The sequence below is a fragment of the Castor canadensis genome, chromosome 3 (genome assembly GCF_047511655.1).
Source record: "Castor canadensis chromosome 3, mCasCan1.hap1v2, whole genome shotgun sequence".
Taxonomy (NCBI): Eukaryota; Metazoa; Chordata; class Mammalia; order Rodentia; family Castoridae; genus Castor; species Castor canadensis.
Window position 1 is genome coordinate 66,358,513 of NC_133388.1, and position 20,079 is coordinate 66,378,591.

General features: G+C 37.4%; 1 protein-coding gene across 4 annotated transcripts; it reads right to left on the reverse strand.

Moving 5' to 3' along the window:
* Positions 1 to 64: 64 nt before the first annotated feature.
* Positions 65 to 19,706, reverse strand: Gemin2 (gem nuclear organelle associated protein 2). Of its 4 annotated transcripts, none has more exons than XM_074068101.1 (10): positions 19,502 to 19,706; positions 19,049 to 19,133; positions 17,487 to 17,576; positions 17,180 to 17,239; positions 15,190 to 15,303; positions 12,130 to 12,174; positions 10,769 to 10,837; positions 7,848 to 7,958; positions 6,792 to 6,850; positions 65 to 376 (listed from the first exon to the last, which is right to left on the reverse strand). In XM_074068101.1, exons 1-10 carry the CDS (start codon positions 19,636 to 19,638, stop codon positions 337 to 339), a joined length of 810 nt encoding a protein of 269 aa, XP_073924202.1. In that variant the 5' UTR covers positions 19,639 to 19,706; the 3' UTR covers positions 65 to 336. The 4 variants fall into 4 exon arrangements, with proteins under 4 accessions (XP_073924202.1, XP_073924203.1, XP_073924204.1 ...); XM_074068102.1 differs by having other exon boundaries at positions 19,421 to 19,560; XM_074068103.1 differs by lacking the exon at positions 10,769 to 10,837.
* Positions 19,707 to 20,079: the final 373 nt, after the last annotated feature.

The window sequence follows — 20,079 nt, forward strand, 5'->3', positions numbered from 1 at the left end:
AAACAAATAATGGAAGAGCACCAAGGACTTCTATATAATGTCATATAGTTTCGACACAGGCTACTTCACAAAAGAATGGCACTCACTTTATTTTCAAAGCATGTGACTGCAGAAAACATTCAAACTGTTCATCAAATACCAGGTGGGACTTTCCATCAACATTTCACACACTCAATTTGATCTATATTCTGAATATGAACTTGAGTTGCACAGGTTAAATGAACACCCTTCACAGTGTTGAAGAAGTGATACAATATACACTTGAACTGGCATTGTACTTCCTCAGACTTAAGTTGCCTTCAGCAGAAATATCTTCTATCCCAGATGTCAGCACTATCAAGATGGCTCATCAGCTAAATCACGTTGATCAAAATACCTAGCAGAAAAAGAATTCAATGTATGTGTAAAAATATATTGATTACAGCACTAGTCATAATGCCAAAAGACCATAAATAACTAAACTGTCTATCAATAAGGAGACTAGGTAAGGAAAACTACAGTACATCTACATAATGGGAAAGTATGAAGCTGTAAAAAAGGAATGAGGAAACTACTGCTACAGTCTTATTTCCAAGATTTGTTAATAAAAAAAAGATACAGAACAGAATGCTCAGTACGCTACCTTCTGGGTGTACAGGAATGCAAATATATTTGTATATATCTGGTTATACTTTTAAAATGATAATGAATGGGAAGAATAAACAAAAAAAAATGATGAAATGGGGCTGGAGGCTTAGCATAAGAAGTAGAGTACCTTCTTAGCCAGTGTAAAGCCCTAAATTCAGACCCCAGTACCACCAAGAAAACAAACAAACTGGCTAACTACAGGAGAAAGAAAGAAGAGACGATAATGATAAAAGCAGATGCAAAAATACTCCAAATGTATCCTGAATTATAATTTTAACTCTGGAACAAGGTAATTAAAAACAAGTTAAATAAAAAGAAAATCACTCATTAATTCCATCAAGAGAACTTACCATTTACCAATTTGGTGGTATAGTCACAAAGAAAACAATTTCAAGTGACCTTCAACACTGTGTTCTATGTTGCTAGTGAGACAGATATGTCAAAGACAAAAAGAACTGCAAGTTATCCTTTCATTCTTTTTTTTTTTGGTGGGACTGGGGTTTGAACTCTGAGCCTCATACTTGCTAGGCAGGCGCTCTACCATTTGAGCCACTCTGCCAGCCCTTAAGCTTTCAATTAGCTATACCATCAGTAATATTTTTGTTATTCTGCTACTATTATGCTCATAATTATAGCACAAAGCCAGTAATTGTTAATATTTTTAGGAACCACAAGTTTTAGCATAGGAGAAAAAGTGCAGTAATCCTCTTGTCTATAGTTTTACTTTTGCAGTTTTAGTTACCCAAGGTCAAGTGAAAATATTGAATGGAAAATTCCAGAAATACACAATTCATGAGGGTTTTTTTTCCTTTCTTGTGGTACTGGGGTTTGCACTCAAGAACTTGCACTTTAGTACTTAAGCCATGACTCTAGCCCCACAGTTTGTAAGTTTTAAATTGTGTACCATCTTGAGTAATACGATAAAATCTTGTGCTTCTCTCCTGCTCTGCCCAGGAGGTGAATCAATGTATCCACACAGTATATACTACTTGCCCTTTAAGTTATACTTGTCTTAGTTATCACAGTGTTGTAATGCTTGAGTTCAAGTAACCTTTATTTTACTTAAGAATAGCCCCAACATGCAAAAGTATTGATGCCTGAAATTTAATATGCTGAAAAGAAGTTGAGAAGTGCTTTTTATTTTTTTTGGTGGTACTGGGGTTTGAACTCAGGCCCTCACACTTGCTAGGCAGGTGCTCTACTATTTGGGTCACTCCACCAGCCCTTTACTTTGTTGGGTATTTTCAAGATAAGTTCTCATGAACCATTTGCAGGGGCTGGCTTCTAACCATGATCCTCCTGATCTCTGCCTCCGGACTACGTACCTAGGATTACAGGTGTGAGCCACCAGCAACTAGTGTAAAGTGCTTTCTTTAAATGAAAAGGTGAAAGTTCTCAGCCTAATAAGGAAGTTAAAAAAAAAAAAAATCATGTACTGAGGTTGCTACGACAGTCTGAATGACTCTATTCATGAAATGGCAAGGAAGGAAAAATGTTTTTTTGCTGTGGTACTTCAAAACTTATGGCCAGAGTGCGTAAGTGCCTAGTTAAGATGAAAGAAAAAAAAAAAGATGGAAAAGGCATTAAATTATAGTTTGATCTATACGTGGCTTCAGGAATTCGTTGTGGATCTTTGAAAGTATCCCTTGTGGATAAGAAGGGGCTTTTGAGCTAGAGTTCACTTGCTTAGTAAGTTCAAGGCCGAGTTGAAACTCCAGTATTGCAAATAAATAAATAAGCAAGCAAGCAAGAAGGGACTACTGTGTAACGTTCAAGGAAAAATCAATTTTAACATTTCCTACTTTTAAAAAAGGAACTAGTATTCCCAAGAGAAAAGACTGATTTCAGAATATTTGAATTATCTCAGTATAACAGAAAGTAATAAAGCCATGAGATTGCTAACGATTGTGTCAAAAGGTGATGGGAAGACTGGAAGTGTGGCTCAAACAGCAGAGTGCCTGCTTTGCAAGCACAAGAACCTGAGTTCAAACCCCATTCCCACCAAAAGCAAAACAAAACCAAGCAAACAACAACAAAAAGGTGATGGGATCTGGGGGTGTAGTTCAGAAGTGGAGCACTTGTCTAGAACATGCAAGATCCTGGGTTCAATCCCTAGTATAGGGGTGAAGGGAGAGGCGATAGGAACCAACTTCATGTGCTCCCAGTGGCCAAAGATGGAAAAACTTGAGCTTCAAAAATAATAATGACTACAGCTGGCATGGTAGTACATCCCTGTTATTCCAGCACTTGGGAGGCTGAGGCAGGAGAAGGATTGTGAGTTTGAGGTCAGCCTGGGCTAGACAGACACTGTCTCTCTGATAAAAAAACAAAATAAAACAAAAAACAAACAAAACCTCAGGAGGTGGAGCCAGGAGGATCCTGAGTTTGAGGCTAGTCCAGGTAAAGTTAGTGAGACGTTACCTCAGAAGCTAACTATATTCTAGGAGCAGTTGCAGAGGTTTGCATCTGTAATTCCAGCTACTTAGGAGGCAGAGATTGGCCAGCCCAGGCAAAAAGTTAGTGAGATCCATCTCAACAAATAACTAGGCAAGATGGCAATTGCTTGTCCTCCCCACTATGTGGGAAGCATTACGAGGTCTGGGATGCCTTTGAAAAAACTTGAGACTCTATTCCAAAAATAACTAAAGCAAAAAGGGCTGGGTGCGTGGCTCAGGTGGTAGAACACCTATCTAGCAAAGCACAAAGCCCTGAGTTCAAACCCCCAGTTACACACACACACACACACACACACACACACACCAATGAATTGAAATTCATCAAATGTTAAAAGTCCTAAAATCTAAATCCAAAAGTACAAATAAAATTATTTATCATCTCTGGAAATTTCTAGGCTCCCTATTATAAAATTTAGTAAATAAGGGAAAGACTCTAACCTGCATCCTGTTTTTTGAAATGCTGCAGGCTGACTTTGAACTCAAAATCCTCCTGCCTTTGCCTCCCAAGTGCTGGGATTATAGACATGTACCACCACAACCAACTCTCTGTTTTGTTGTTGTTAACTGTTTTGTATAAACTACAGTTCAGGATAACCAACTGGGGAGGATAGAGGGGAAAATTCAACTATGACATATTGTAAGAACTTTTGTAAATGTCACAATGTACTCCCAGTATAACAATAATACAATTTAAAAAAAGGGTAACAAAACTGTTGAACGCAGGTTATTTTTTATAGAAAAAAATTCTACCTAACACATGAATAGGGGATGACAGAATACTCAACATTTCTGAATCTCAAATGAAGTAATTGTTTTAAGCAAAAATCATCAATGCATGCTAAAACTAACAGGTAAAAAGATACACTTTTTTTGTGGTACTGGGGCTTGAACTCAGAGCCTTGTGCTAAACAGGCAGGTACTCTACCACTTGAGCCATGCCTCCAGCTCAAAAAGGATCACTTTAGGGGCTGGCAGAGTGGCTCAAGTGGTAGAGTGCCTGCCTAGCAAGGATGACACCCTGAGTTCAAACTCCAGTACTGCCAAAAAAAAAAAAGGATCACTTTAGCTGAGCCCAGTGATGAACTATGTTACCATGTAATACGGCAGGACCCATGGAGTCTTGTCAAACAAGTAAGTACTCCAAGGCCTCTGGACCTACCTACCAGTTTACAGGAAATAAGGGGGTCAGATATACACATTAAATACCACTGTGAACATCTATTTGGTCCAGAACAGGAGAATTTTTATAAGCCAAATGACCCATTTTCTTCAACAAGTGTGAAAAAAAACCCCAGGGGGTTGTTAGAAAGACTTAAAAGACATTATCAAACAAATACAATGAGTGGATCTTACTTGTATCCTGGTTTGAAAATTTAAATGTACAAAGATTTTTGAGGATAACTAGAGGATATAAAACATGGACTGGACAGCAGATGATACTGTGGAATTATTAAATTTATTAGTTATTTGCTACCAGTATTACATTTTTTTTTTTTTTTTTTTTTGTGGTATTGGGGTTTGAACTCATAGCCTCATGCTTGCTAGGCAGGCCCTCTACCATTTTTAAGCCACTCCACCGGACCTTTTCTATGCTGGGTATTTGCCAAGGCTGGCTTCGAACTTTGATGTTCCTGATCTCTGCCTCCCAAGCAGCTAGGATTACAGACATGAGCCACCAGTGCCTGGCGACAATCATGGTTTTGAAAAGTCCTTATCAGTTAAATAAAGACAAAAAAATGGGAGAAATTTCTGGGATTTGTTTAAAACATACTAATAAAAAATATGGGAGAAATGAAATATCCTGATGAAGAATTATTAAGTGTTGAAACTGTGTGATGGAGAGGATGGGAGCTTATCCTACTACATTTGTGTATGTTTGAAAACCTCCATAAGAAGCAGCTTTGAAAAAAAGATAAGTATTATTGGTAAAACAACTAAGTTAAAAAACATGTAGCTCTAAATAAAGTATAGATTTAAAAGAAAAAAAAATAGTCAACTTGACCCTAGTCAAATGAGATTTTATGCATTACAGTGGATTTTATGAATTACTAATTATTCACTTAAAGCTACTAAAATAAGCAAAATAAACAGAAAATAAGAGACTTAAAAACAGTATCTACATTGAAGTTAATGAAGTCAAGGCCTATGCTATCATGTTCTCAAATTTTCTATAATCTTTTTTAAGTTTCTCCTTTTCATTTTTTAAGACAGGGTCTCAACATGTAGCCTAGGTTGGCCTCCAAACTTCAACCCTCCTGTCTCTCACTCCTGAATCTGTAAGCCTTTATTCATTCATTCATTCATTCATTTATTTACTTATTTATGGCAGTACTGGGGTTTGAACTCAGGGCCTCACCCTTGCTAGGCAGGCACTCTACCATTTGTGCCACTCCTCCAGCCCCCAAATCTGTAAGTCTTCTTAAGCAGAGGCTATATATACCTTAAAAATATTTTGTAGTCTAGAATTCTTTTTCCATTTTTATCTAACTTTTTGAGGAACCATGACCAATACATTTGTTTATGTTTTTGTAATTGCACAATCTTATAAAATCTCAATTAGTAGTAAGAAGCTTTAAGTCTCTGGTTTCATTAATTACTGGTTTACTGAACTATACATTACTTAATCTTTCTGAACCTGTGTTTTCATCTTAAAAACAAAAAAAATACTGCCCACTCCAGGTGATGGTGGCTCATGCCTGTAATTTTAGCTACTTGGGAGGCTGAGATCGGGAGGATCACAGTTTGAGGCTAGCCCAGGCAAATAGTTTTCAAGACTCCATCTACAAAATAATCAGAGCAAAATGGGCTCTCAGAGTGGCTCAAGTGGTAGAGCACCTGCTTTGCAAATGCAAGGCTGTGAATTCAAACCCCAGTCTCACAAAGAAATAAAGAATCTAGGGCATAAGTCCTTTCATTTAATCCTTACTACTAACAGATGAGGTAGCTATTAGCTTGGTTTGTAATCAGCAATTAAGAGCTTAGCTCTGGGAAAGGAGGCTTGGCCCAAGTTGAAGAACACTTGCCTAGCAAGTGCGAGGTCCTGAGTTCAATCCCTAGTACCATCAAGGAAAAAAAAAAAAAAAGAGAGAGGATAGCTCTGGAGTAAAGCTATGTGGGTTTGGATCCTAGTTCTAGATTTACTATCTCTGTGATGGCAGGAATGTTATTTAACCTCTGTCTGGCATGGTTTCCTCATCTGTAAAAATGTACCTACTATTTATAAGGATTAAATGAATTTCTAGTATGACACACTAAAAAAAATGTTTGACACAAAGTGCCCACTAAATGTTAATTATCATGAGCTGCATAATTAAATTAAATGTTTAAAATATATGTATGTTCTGAAAAAGTGTGTCTTGTTTGGGGGAAAGAAGACTGGACACAAGATTACTTAATTAAATACATGATGAAGCTTTAAGAAGGTATAAGCATTAGAATAAAGATTCTGATCACTGGAACAAAAACATGTCCATGAAGAGACCTAAATAAGTATTTTTTTATGTAGAATTGAGAATAGGAAGAATTTTCCAAATAAATTCCAAGTGTAACTTAGATATAAAATATTAAATCAAACATATAAATAAAAATGTGTCTCAACTGAAAATGAACAAAGGATCCAGATAATTTACAAAATACAACTGTAACAAAATTAAATGTACTCTCACTATAAACAAATGAACAAGAAGTCAAAGACTGGTTTTACTATACCTGCTAACCAAGCAGATTAATAGATTCAAAGCAGGAACCCTTTCGTCATCTTTGCTGTCCTAAAAAAAGGAATGAAAAAAAGCTTGTTTTTGAGATACATTTCTTTTTATTTCCATGCAAAACATGAAATTTTTATTAGATGAGAGTGAACATCATATGGAAGCAGGAATTCTCCAAGACAAAAGAGAAAACTGCAGTCAATGACTCCTTGAGAACACCTGAGATGTCTTTTAAGGAATGGTTCTTGTTGGAGGATTAATGCTCTCAAAGGACTTTATTAGTACTGCCGCACACGGTTGTTATAAATGAGCCTGGCGCCTTCCCCCTTTCACAAGGGCCATTTGCTGCTCTTTCACACTCTATCTGTGCCATCTGCTAAGCTATGATGTAGCCAGAAGTCTGAATAAATGGGGCCCCCTGATCTTAGACTTTCAGCCTCCAAAACTGAACTAAATAAAACACTTTTCAGGTTGAGAAAGTAGCTCTGTAGTAGAGTGCTTGCCTAGCATGTAAGAGGTGCTGGATTCAATCACCAGTAAGAAAAAAATAGTAAAACCTTTTTTTTTTTTTTGGTGGGACTGGAGTTTGAACTCAGGGCTTCCTACTTGCAAAGCAGGTACTCTACTGCTTGAGCCACACCTCTGGTCCATTTTAATCTGGTTATTTTAGAGATGGGGGGGTCTTATGAATTATTTCCCCAGGCTGGCCTCGAACTGTGATCCTCCTGATCTCAGTCTCCCAAGCAGCTAGAATTAGACCTCTTCAAGTGCCCACCTTCAAGTATTTTGTTAGAGCTACACAAAATGGACTAAGACAAGAATGGAAGCCACAAGTAGCAGAATTTGAAGGGCTGGGATACTGTCATTTTAGATCTTAACTGTCTCTCTTCAGATTTCCTTTATCTGAGAAAAACATTTCACTTTATTTAAGCCTTTATTTAAAGCTTTTCTGTTTTGTGGCATGCTCTAATCCTAACTAATAACATATTCCACATTTTCCTACTTCACTGGAATCCTTCTTTATCAGCATATAAGTAGGTAGATACTTTCAACTTACCACTAAGAGTCTCACTTCAGAGCACCGTCTTGCAAGCTGCCGAATTAGTGAATGAGCCTCAGGTAATAATGGTTTTTCAAGGCAAGCCAACAAAGCATAAAGCCACCTTCCCTAAATAAAATTTTAAAAAGTCCTAAGTAGACAAAAACTGAAGCATAACCTAACTTGTTTCTCTAAATGCCCAATGCTGTGCCTGGTTGTTTGCTATCAACACTAATTATGTTGTTCAGACATGGGTAACAAAGGATGACCTGGAAACCCGGTGATCTCCCTTTTACCTTGTAACCATGGACACAGGACCTTGGATACTTCAAAGACTCCGAACAGTCCATTTGTGAGATTATTACTACAGTTTAAGTTCTCACTTATAAGCAAAAACTTACTTAAGATGCATGCAAATCCTTGCAAATATTAAGATACATTTTTTTCTCTGCCCTTTACAGACAGATACACAAAACATTTCACAACTCTTTAATTTGTCTCTGGGCCCACAGGAAGAAACTATATTGTAGAAAAACAATGTTCTGATACTTTAATAAGCAGGAGTTGAATTTGTCTACACTCCCTCTTAAAATGGGATATTCTTTACAATTACAAAATTTGTAACACTTAATGCAGAACAAATATGAATACCAAAAGCACAAAGGAAAAAACAAACTACAATCTCAATGTCCAGATAAAATTTCTTTTTTTAAATGTTTGTCTTTTTCCTATATAAATGTACAACTTTTTTCAATAGTTTCACTATTATAATATCATTTTGTGGTTATAATTATTGGTAACATGTAATGAAATGTTTATATGTATTACAAGTAAAATGATGGTGGGGCTGGTGGGCTGGCTCAAGCTGTAAGAGCGCCTGCCTAGCAAGTGTGAGGCCCTGAGTTCAAACTCCAGGGCTGCAAAAAAAAAAAAAGTAAAATGATGGTGACAAAGGTTTTATATAGTCCTTAAAGTTTCTGAGAGAAAATCACCAAATTGGGCTGGCAGAGTGGTTCAAGTTAGAGCACCTGCCCAGCAAGTGTGAGGCCCTGAGTTAGAATCCCATACTGCCAAAAAAAAAAAAGTATCACTTTATGGAAATCTAAAGAATACCAGAACAAAGTTTAAATAGCAATTTATGCAACATGCTAAGTTCCTCAGGTAACCCTAAATCAGTAAGACTTCATATTCAGGTTTCTTTTACAAATAATGGAATTCTCTTCTACATTAAGCCAGGCATGGTGTTTCAATCCTGTAATTCCAGCACTCAGGAGGCTAAAGTAGGAGGATTGTGAATTCAGGAACCCGAGCTATGTAATGAGACCTGTCTCAAAAAGTAAAAATTCTACATCAAAACGATTTAAAATTGCAGGAATATATTTACTATGCAAAGCTAATATTCAAGTATTCAAATGTCCTTCTTCTACACTTTCACGTTTCTCACAACCTCTAAGGATTTTCTAAAATGTATTTACACTAAAAGATTTCTTTTCTTTAGTCAGAGAGCAAAATGTGATAATAATAGGAAAAGAGAAAAAAGCAACAAAAAACTGAAAACATTTCTTTCTGTTTTTCTTTTTCCTTTTTAAATGAGACAGCGTCTTGCTAAGTAGTTTAGGCATACTCATGATCCTCTTGCTTTAGCTTCTCTCTCAATGCTGGGAGTACAAGTATGGACCACCACACCTGGTTTTTTGTTTTAGTAATTTCTTTCTTTTTTTTGGCAGTACTGGGAATTGAACTCAGAGTTGGAGCTTGCTAAGCACTCCACCACTTGGGCCATGCCCTAACCTAAACCTCCCTCCGTCTCTCCTTCCTCCCTCTCTCTTTATTTTTGTGGGACCTTGCAACACAGGTGATCTACCACTTGAGCCACACCTCCCATCTATTTTGCTCTGGTTAGTTTGGAGATGGAGTCTTTAAAACTATTTGCCTGAGCTGGACTGGCCTTGAACTGCGATCCCTCTGATCTTAGCTTTCCAAGTAGCTAGGATTACACATGTGAGCCACAGGTGTTCCAGCAAGGACATATTTAAAAAAAACCATTTGGGGGCCAAGTGGGGGTGGCTCAAGCCTGTAATCCTAGCAACTTGGCAGGTGAGATTAGGAGGGTCATGGTTCAAGGCCAGCTCAGGCAAACAATTATGGAGACCCCATCTCAACCAATAAAAGCTGGTGTGATGGCATGCACCTATCATCCCAGCTATGAAGGAAGTGTAAATAGAACTGCAGTCCAGGCAAGCCCAGCCATAAAGTAAGACCTTATCTCAAAAATAACCAATGCAACAAGGGCACGAAATGAGGCTCAAGTGGTAGAGCACCTGACTAGCCAGTGTGAGACCCTGAGTTCAAATCTCAGTAATGCCAAATATCTGTTGAGATTTTTTTGCCCAGTTTGGCCTTAAATATGATCCTCCCTATCTCCACCTCCTGAGTAGCTGGAATTACAAATGTGAGCCACCTTAATAGCCTCAAAGTCATTTTAGAAAATGCACTTCAAACTTCTTCAAGTCAGTTCTACTTAAAGTACAGTCTGTAAATGGACTAACAGTCTGTGACCTAGTTATTATTGTCTGCAATGAGATAAACAGCTTGTATAGGCTATCAATTGACTCTTTAGTTGGCATTTTTTTCCCCAAAAGCAAGACTTTTTCTTTTTTTCCCTGGTGGTGCTGGGGATTAAACCCAGGGCTTCCTGCATGCTAGGCAAGTGCTCTGCCACTGAACTACACTCCTAGCTCCTAAGACTATCTCAGTGAAGGAAGCAGATTTACATTCTGGTGTAAATTTCTTATTTCACTATAAACAAGCACAGTTCAGATTATAAATATACATTTATAACTACATACATACACAGGTATAAATAGTATATGGTCATATCTCATATATACGTATATATGTTTTACCTAAATTATGAACATAAAAAGATGCAATACTACCAATTCTGGAGTAAAGTCTCTTTCTCCAAACCAATTACTCAGATATTCCAAGACACTAGTTACTGTTGCCTAAAAAAAAGGGGTTGGGGTTAGAAGAGTTGTATTAATAACAAAGCACTGATAAAGTTCAGCATGGGTTCCAGTAAGTTTAGCTAGATAAGCAACTCTGATGTTTAAGACGGCCTCACTCTTCAGTCTGAAAAGAGAAAGCTAGGACTCTAATTAGTAATTTCACTAGATGGCTCATCTTGTGAGAAGAGGCTTTTAAGACAGATCTTATACTCTCAAGTATCAACTAAGGCTTTGGTTTAAATCCTAGGATTTAGTTTGCAACTATTGAAAAACTTTACATATCCTTAAAAATGAGTCTTTGCAAATATATTATTTCCCAATTCAAATTAAATCAAAGCCTAATCTAAAGAGAAACTTAGCTAGAGATAGATGTTTTAAAACTATACAGATCAGGGATTAGAGGCCTGGCTCAAATGGTAGAATGCTAGTCTAGCAAGCATGAGGCCCTGAGTTCAAACCCCGTTACTGCCAAAAAAAAAAAAAATCCCCCAAAACAAAACTATACAGGTGAAATTACCAAACACCTGAAAATATTTTGACTTACTCAACTATAATTGAGTACTTCCAAAAAATGATGCTGATTGGAATTTGTATAAATGCAATAGTTTCTTAATGCAAATGATTTAAGTAAATGAAATTGTCATCCAATATGTGATTTCCAATAGAGTATGACCCTCAAAAATACTTTCTCATCTTCTAAGAGTACTTAATACTAAGTAAAAGTGAGTCAGTTTTTATTTTCCTTTTAAGTTGTTAACAGAGTCCCTACTCCTAAAAGCCTGAAGAACCAAATCCCGTGTTTCTCCCCTTTTGGTTGGGGTTTGAACTGAGAGTCTCACCCTTGCGAGGCAGACTCTCTACCACTTGAACCACAACCTTAGCCCTGTATTTCAATCTTAATGGAACGTGTAGCTCATCTAGAACTAGAAATGATGATCTGGCGTTAACATTTAATTCAAGACTGAGCATCTAAGATGTGTAAGTGAAACCCAGACAAATTAACATCATGAGCTCTGGAGTTGGAGCCACCCACCACTGTATGCCAGTACTGTCATTTACTTGCTGAAAAACCTCATGCCTTAGCCTCAAATTTTGTTTCCTCCTCCACAAAAAAATATGGTTATTAATAATAACGCCCCATACAGTGATATAGTAAGGATTAAATAAGTACCATGGAAGAGCTTAGGATAGGACCTGCATACTGTAAATATTCAGGAAATGCATTTGAATACTTTCATACACATTGCAAACAAAAGAATGCATATACCAATATCATTTGATGGATTTACCTGATTCATTCTGCTTACAATACTAAGCAAGGGAGGAAAACCAATCTGAAAGAAAAAAAATTAGATTGAAATTTACTAAGTGGTATTATAAGGAAGATTCTTTTTTTTTATTAAACTGGTAAATTTCTTACCACTGTTGTTTAGGAACAAAGAACAGATAAATGAAAACTCCTGGAGCTGAGGATGTAGTTTAGTGGTAGAGTGCTTGTCTAGTATACATCAGGCCCTGTGTTCAATCCCAAGTGCTGCCACAAAAATAAATAAATAAAACAAATTCCCTTGCTACCAATTATCAGACAATCCAGAAATATGATTTTAGTAATAGAAACATTAAAGTATGAAAATTAAAAAAAAATGCTACTTAAAAGTTAGCTTATCAATTTTATTCAAAAGAATTATAACTAACATATTAATACTATATTAATGTTGTACAAACCATTTACAAATCATCAGCTAGCTAGGCATGGTGGCAAGCCTATCATCCCAGCACTCAGAAGGGAAAGGCAGGGAGATCTCTTGGGCTATACAGTGAGACCCTGTCTCAAAAAACAACTAAAAATAATTATCAGTAAAAGCTAATGTTTCAGAAATTAAGGGCACTTGAATTAGAATGACATATTTTTATTTATTTATTTTTGATGTACTATGCTTTGAACTCAGAGCCTTACCCTTACTAGGCAGACACTTTATCACTTGAACCAGTCCTCCAGTCTCTTTTTGTGTTGGGTATTTTCAAGATAGGGTCTCTCAAGCTATTTGCCTGGGCTGTTCTTAAACATGATTCTCCTCATCTCTGCCTGTTGAGTAGCTAGAATTATAGGTGTGAGCCATCAGTGTCTGGCAGAAAGATACCTTGTAAGCTGGTGGAGTGGCTCAAGCAATAGGGCACCTGCCTTAGCAAGCATTTGGCCCTAAGTTCAAACTCCAGTACCACCAGAAAAGAAAAAATCATCAGAATGGCATATATATACATATATATATACATATATATATATATATACACACATATTTTCAGTACTAGGGTTTGAACTCAGGGCCTATACCCTCAGCCACTCTACTAGCCCTTTTTCTGTGATGGGTTTTTTCAAGATAGGGTCTCACCAACTATTAACAAGGGCTGGCTTTGAACTGTGATCTTCCTTATCTCTGCCTTCTAAGAAGCTAGGACTACAGGTCTGAGCCACTGGCACCCAGCAAAAATGACATCTTTTAAACCTAGTCTGATTCAATTTTAAAAAATCTACTTTGAAGCTTAATGCTGGGAGTCCTGTTCATGAAACTACTACCGACTTGTGAGAAACTTAAGACAGGTGCTCTACCACTTGAGGCATGCCCCAGCAGTTAGGTTTTTTTTGTTTTGTTTTGTTTTTTAACATAGTATATTTTACTTGTACTAGCAAGCCAAATAAATATTCTTTATTAAATTAAAACATTAAAAAAAAAGTGGCATGAAGGACCATATCCAAACAAACAGTAGGCTGTGTAAGGAAGAGTGCCAAATCAGCTTCCTTAAAGATTTGGAGTGTAGCGCTTGTTTCCCCAGCCTTTGTCAACACAGGATATCTGAGAAATTGCAAGGCAGCATAGGAATAAATTATAGTTTTATTACGAGTGGGGTTGGACATCTCCTGTAAGAACAATTTGTATTTCCTTACTGTGAAAGAGATGTCTATTTACATCTGTTTTTTTTAATTCTTTTTTTCAGCAGTACTGGGGCTTGAACTTAGGGCTGCACGCTTACTAGGCAGGCACTCTAACTTGAGCCACTCCACCAGCCCTGTTTTTCTTTTTTTTTTTTTGATGGTGGTGGTACTGGCCTCACACTTGCTAAGCAGGAACTCCACCACTTGGGCCATGGCCCCAGAGTAATGTTTTTGGTCTATTAAGTGATTTTTAGGGCTTTTTTCATTTGAGAAATACATTAGTTTTAAATGAGGAAAACATGTTACCACATACCAAACAAATATCTGCTGAATACAACAACATAACATATAAAGTACTAATGCAGATGTGTTTAGTGGGCTCTGTGGGAACATCTGCAAACTTAGGGGCAGAAGGAAGGATAAGGAGTTGGCCACAAAATTTGTAATTAAAGCCAGGTAAGATTTAAATATACTCACAATATTTCATCTCTAAAATATACAATTTACTAAGTATTTTAAAGGGCCTTTCTAATTATCATGTTTTCCTTTGTTTCCCTGACTACTTATAATTCATTATTTGACCCATGCCTAATAATTTTTTTTTAATATTTTATTTTATTTATTTATTTATTTTTTCATTTTTCTTTTATTATTCATATGTGCATACAAGGATTGGTTCATTTCTCCCCCCTGCCCCCACCCCCTCCCTTACCATCCACTCTGCCCCCTCCCTCTCCCCCCCCCAATACCCAGCAGAAACTATTTTGCCCTTATTCCTAATTTTGTTGTAGAGAGAGTATAAGCAATAATAGGAAGGAACAAGGGTTTTAATTTTTTTAAAAAAACTGACTCCTAGCTGGGCATGGTGTTATACAACCGTAATCCCCATTGCTCAGAACGCTGAGGCTGGAGGATCCCAAGTTTGAGGTCAGCCTGGGCAACATAGTGAGACCCTGGCTCCAAACAAACAAACAAAACAAACAAAGCACTCCACAGTTGAGTCCTATCTAATTCACAAAATTATTACATAGCTAAAACATAAGCAATATGAAACCAACCTAAAAAAAAAAAATAAAGTCCCCAGAAAACTGACTTAGAAACTGGTCTGCCACTTTGTAAGTTAACAAGACAATAAACTAAGTCAGAGGTTGGCAACCATTTCCTGTAGAGAGCTAGACAGTAAACACTTTAGGCTTTGCAAGTCACATATACTCTCAGGCACATTTTGCTTGTTTCTTTTTTTTTTTTTCTTTTTTACAACCCTTTAAAAATATAACAATCATTCTTAGCTCATGAAGTATACAGTAATAAGTTGTGGTCTGAACTTGGTCCTAGGTGTAGTTTCCTGACCCTCTTATGCTAAGTGATGTGCCAAAAGTAGAAGACTTTCTGGGCAGTTCATTCATCTATCACCTACTTGTATATAATCAATTCCAGGATTTTCATTAGTAGCTGGTCCAATAGCCCCCTCAGCACATAGCCTTTCACCCAGACAAAATTTTTTCCAGCCTTCTTCATCTTCAGATTTTGGCTGAAAGACAAAAAAAGACTATTTATTTTACATATTACATTACATTTGCATATTACTTAAATACTTATAGGTATGTATTTATCATTACAATGAACAGTATAAAAAGAAGTGAGGATTCCCCTATTCCCACTACCTCAACACAAAGACATGGTGCCAATATGGGAAGAATTGTGTGTCCCCCAAATTCATGTGTTGAAGGCTGAACCTCCAGTACCTGAGGTTGTGATTGCACTTGGAGACAGGGCCTTTCAGAAGGTGCTTAAAATTAAATAAGCCCATTACAGTGACCTCTCTGCTAATTTAATTGGTATCCTTATGAGTGGGTGCACAAAGAATACATCTCTCCCCCCACCACCCCAAAGATCGATAGCTTTCATTAGATTCTCAGAAGTAACATGATTTCCTAACAGGTTAAAAAAGATTTCCTGAACAATGTATCCATCTCTTTGGCAACTCCTATTTTTATTTGGAAGTGCTAATGTATCTTCTGAAAGCTTAAAATTATATCTAAACTGGTAAAATGTAGGAAACACTACTTTTAATATGCATGACAGGATTCTCTATTAAGTCAGGCTACTGTGAAGCAGAGGTGATACTCTATAAACATGAGAGTTCACTGCATGGCACCATTTTATCCCATCAGGAGAATCTATAAGCCTTTATTCAGTTTTTTAAATGTTGAAAATGTATTTATTTCCTAAAAAGTAATAGTCTAGAAGAATCCTTAATAACTTGCAGAGGCCAATTAATCACTATTTGTCAACCTAAATATCAAAAAAATCATAGAGATTCTCCAAAACATAATACTCATTTGAGGATAGCAGAGCATTGCAGTGGGAATACGTGTGCCACAGTTTACATCAGACATTTTGAGACAACCTCATGATTAGTTAGAAGAGTGGCATTGATATGCTGAGCAGATGTCCTCGTAGAAGTACTGCTTTGTTCTTTTTTTTTTTTTGAGACAGGGTCTCACTGTATAGCCTAGGCTGGCCTTGAATTCACTATATAGCCCAGGCTGGCTGTGAACTTGTGATCTGTCAGCCTCAGCCTTCCAAGCACAAGGTTGTGGTGGCCTTAGTAAAATGCTATTGTTTGGCAGTCTTTTGTGATGGCTACTATTACACAACCATGTATAAACACCCTACCCTCATAACTTCCAACTTTTTGCTTTTTTTTTTGTTAGACTCTTTTTTTTTTTTGGTGGGTCTGGGTTTTAGGGTTTGACTCAGGGCTTTGCACTTGCAAAGCAGGCATTCTACCACTTGAGCCACACCTCTAGTTCATTTTTCTCTCATTATTTTGGAGATGGGCCTCAAAAACTATTTGCCCAGGCTGGCCTCAAACCATGATCCTCAGCCTCCCAAGTAGCTAAGATTATAGGCAGAGCCATCAGCATCCAGCAAGAGTTAACTTTTTTTTTTTTTTGCAATACTGGGGCTTGAACTCAGGACCTTCACCTTGAGTCACACCACCAGCCCTATTTTTGCAAAGGGTTTTTCTAGATGGGGGTCTCTTGAACTATTTGCCCGAGCTGGCTTTGAACCTTGATCCTCCTAATCTCTGCCTCCTGAGTAGCTAGGATTAGAGGCATGAGTCATTGTGCTTGGCAAGAGTTGACCATTTTGATACTAACAACTTTCACATTTCTCTCACTTATCCAAAGTCTCTTCAGATATAGCAGATTAAAATAGTCATTTGTGCTGATTCTATGCTTTCAGGCTACAACTATAATAGAATTGGTACTATGATGTAATGGTATGTGGAAGAAAATGAAAACAATATGACTAAGTAAGTGAATTTTTAAAGACTGGAAGTAAACAGAACTATTTCACATGGTATACATTGTACAACTTAAACCTGGAAACTTACATACCATAGTAACATTACTATCCAACTGTTGTGATTTCCAGTGACTTCTATGTTTGTTCACACTCTAAAGGAAAAAAATTAAGACAGTGATCTTCACAGGATAAACAACTAAATCAGTTTCTACACAAAATTCTAACAATCCTAAAACTTGGAAAACATGTTACAAACTGTACTATGCCTAATGATTATAACAATCATTGTAATTAATTCACATTTTGTATACTTTAGAATCATACATTTTGATTTTTTCAATTACAGTCTAAGAACAGAAACAAATCTGAAGGTTTAATTTGATTGCACTTGACACTTACCTGTCGAACAGCTGAAAACTGTGCCACTTGTTGCTGTTGCCATTGAAGGGTTGGGGAATAACCTTCAGGGGCAGGTTGGCATCCCGAAAGCTAGAAATCAGTTCACAAATGTTAGAATCAACCTGAGTGTTACAACTGGATCTTACACCTTCACAGAATAAAACCAAGATGAAGACTGAATAATAAAATAAGACTATATAAGGAAAAAAGGATTTTTTACATGTGTACAAGTAGGCATTTCATATTAGTATTTATTTCCAGGTTAAAAATGCTAGAAAAAGTCTTTAGCCACTTTAACAAGAGAAACCTGGAATTGGTTATAGCTGGAGTTCCTAAGAAATCTAAATGACATCAACCCTGAAGATAAAATCTAGTCCTAGTTTTCTATAATTGCAAAACAGAAACAAAAACAAGTGCTATACTCCCAAATAAAGAATTTGGGGATGGGCAAAATGTACCCAAATAACTGAAAGATATTTGACTTGAAAAGGTCTACTTCTGATTTTTCTTTTTACTTTTTTGGGGGGCTGCTGAGGGTTGAACCCAGGGCTAAATACATACTAGCAAGTGCTCTACCATTGAGTTTCATCCCCAGTCTTACGTTGGTTTTCCAAAACACCACAAAGTTCACAACCAATCAGGTCTTGCCTCATAACTTAGGGAAGTCATATTTTTAATAACTAGGTATATATGTTTCATCAAGTAAAAATTTTTAAGAACTATAAAGCATTAGTGTCTGAATTAAAATTTCCTGACTGCATATATTAAAGGAATTACTTTGAACATAAAAAGGAAATTAAAAAAAATTTAAATGCCACCCAGGTTAAATAAAATCTCCTCAAAGAGATCTTCTGCAACCACTCTATCTAAAACAGTTCTCCTTTTTATATACTAATCATTATGTGTTTATTTTCTACATGGCAACATTCACAGTATGCATTATTTAATTTGTTTGCTTGTTTACTTTCTGTGCTCTTCAGGAGAATGTTAACTCTTCAAGTCTAATGCCAGACACAATCTAGTTGCTCAATAAAGTGTGCTGGAAAAATGAATACGTCTGCAATTTGCAAGTAGCCAGAAAGGTGTTGAAGACATTTGGGTTTCTATTGTTAAAATTATACCACGCTATGGCTGAGGGGTGTGGGTCAAGCAGTAGAGCGCCTGCCTAGCAAGCATGAAGTTCAAACCCCAGTTCTGAAAAAAAAAAAAATTATACCATGTAAAATTCAGAACATGCAAACTAAATTAATCACCAGCCCAATAATAACAATTATCAAACTAGAATCACAAAGTTTCCTTTATTTTTGTAAAGGATAGAGTACATAACCACTTGAAAGACTGGACTGGATGTTCCTAAGTAAGATGTGCAAGTGTCCACAAATATTAGGGTGACCAAAGCTTCTTTGGAGGAAATAAATGTCATTGTCCTTATGAAGGAAAAAATATAAACAAATGTCTACCTCTCTAGGGAATAACCAAAATAACTAATACTGTTGGAAACTGTAAGAACCTTAGTCCTTTGTGTGTGATTGGGGTATCACCAAACGGTTAACAAAACTCACAGAAACATTCACACTTTGCTTCCTTTTCAACTTCTTTGGGTCAATTTGAGCTACCACAACATCTGGACACTGAGCTGCTTCGATCCTACAAATAAGTGATAAATACGAGAAATTTAATTACTGTTGTCCTTTGCTCATGTTTTGTAAAACAAGCGATCCATTGTATAGTTCATTATGAAATCGGAAATAAAATTCCAGTTGAGGAACTAAACAAGGTCTGCAATTATTTGGGTTATCGGCAAAGACAGCTAAGAGCACACAAGTTGATGTCTGCGGTCAAGTTCACAGACTCGCCCACGTCAGGATGCGACCCAGAGATCCCGAGCAGACCCATTCTCGCGAGAGATTAGGACGGGAGTGTGTTCACCGTACACAGGGAAAGCGCGGCACCAGGTGCTGTCCCCAAGGGCGGAGCGAACGACCAGCCCACCCGCACGGGGCCACATCACTCACTGGACCCGCCTCAGGTATTCCTGAGGCGTCCTAGGAGGTACCGAGGGGTCGAAACCTTCAGTCAAGTCGCAGGGCTCCACCGGCAACAGCCGGGGCATCAACTCCTCCACTGCAGACTCCGCTGGTACCCACGCCATGGCCTTCAATCTAGCGGGTCTCCACCCGAGCGTGCGCCCGTAGTAGGCCACGGCGCAGGCGCAGAAGTACACACCTTTGGCGCTTTGCAGAGCTGGCGGTGGGGTAAAGGGGTGGGACTGCGCAGGAGCGAACTTCCTCCGTTCACCAAGGTTAAAGCTCCGGGGAGGTAGTGCACGCTGTGAGTTTAGTTCCGGGCAGAAGTGGTTCTCAAGTCTTTTGGGGTCTTACATTCTGTTTTCTCGTCTAGCTAATGAGAGTTAACTTTTATGCACCCATAGTAGTGTTTTGTTTTGTTTTAAATTGACGAATAGCACCGTAAGTATCACTTGTGGAACTCTGAATTTTTCAATCCCAGGTAATCGTGTTAGATACGTTTTCCCATTTAATTCTTACAATATTTTTCTGCTTTTTTGGGAAAATTTAACATGAACAGTGGTTAA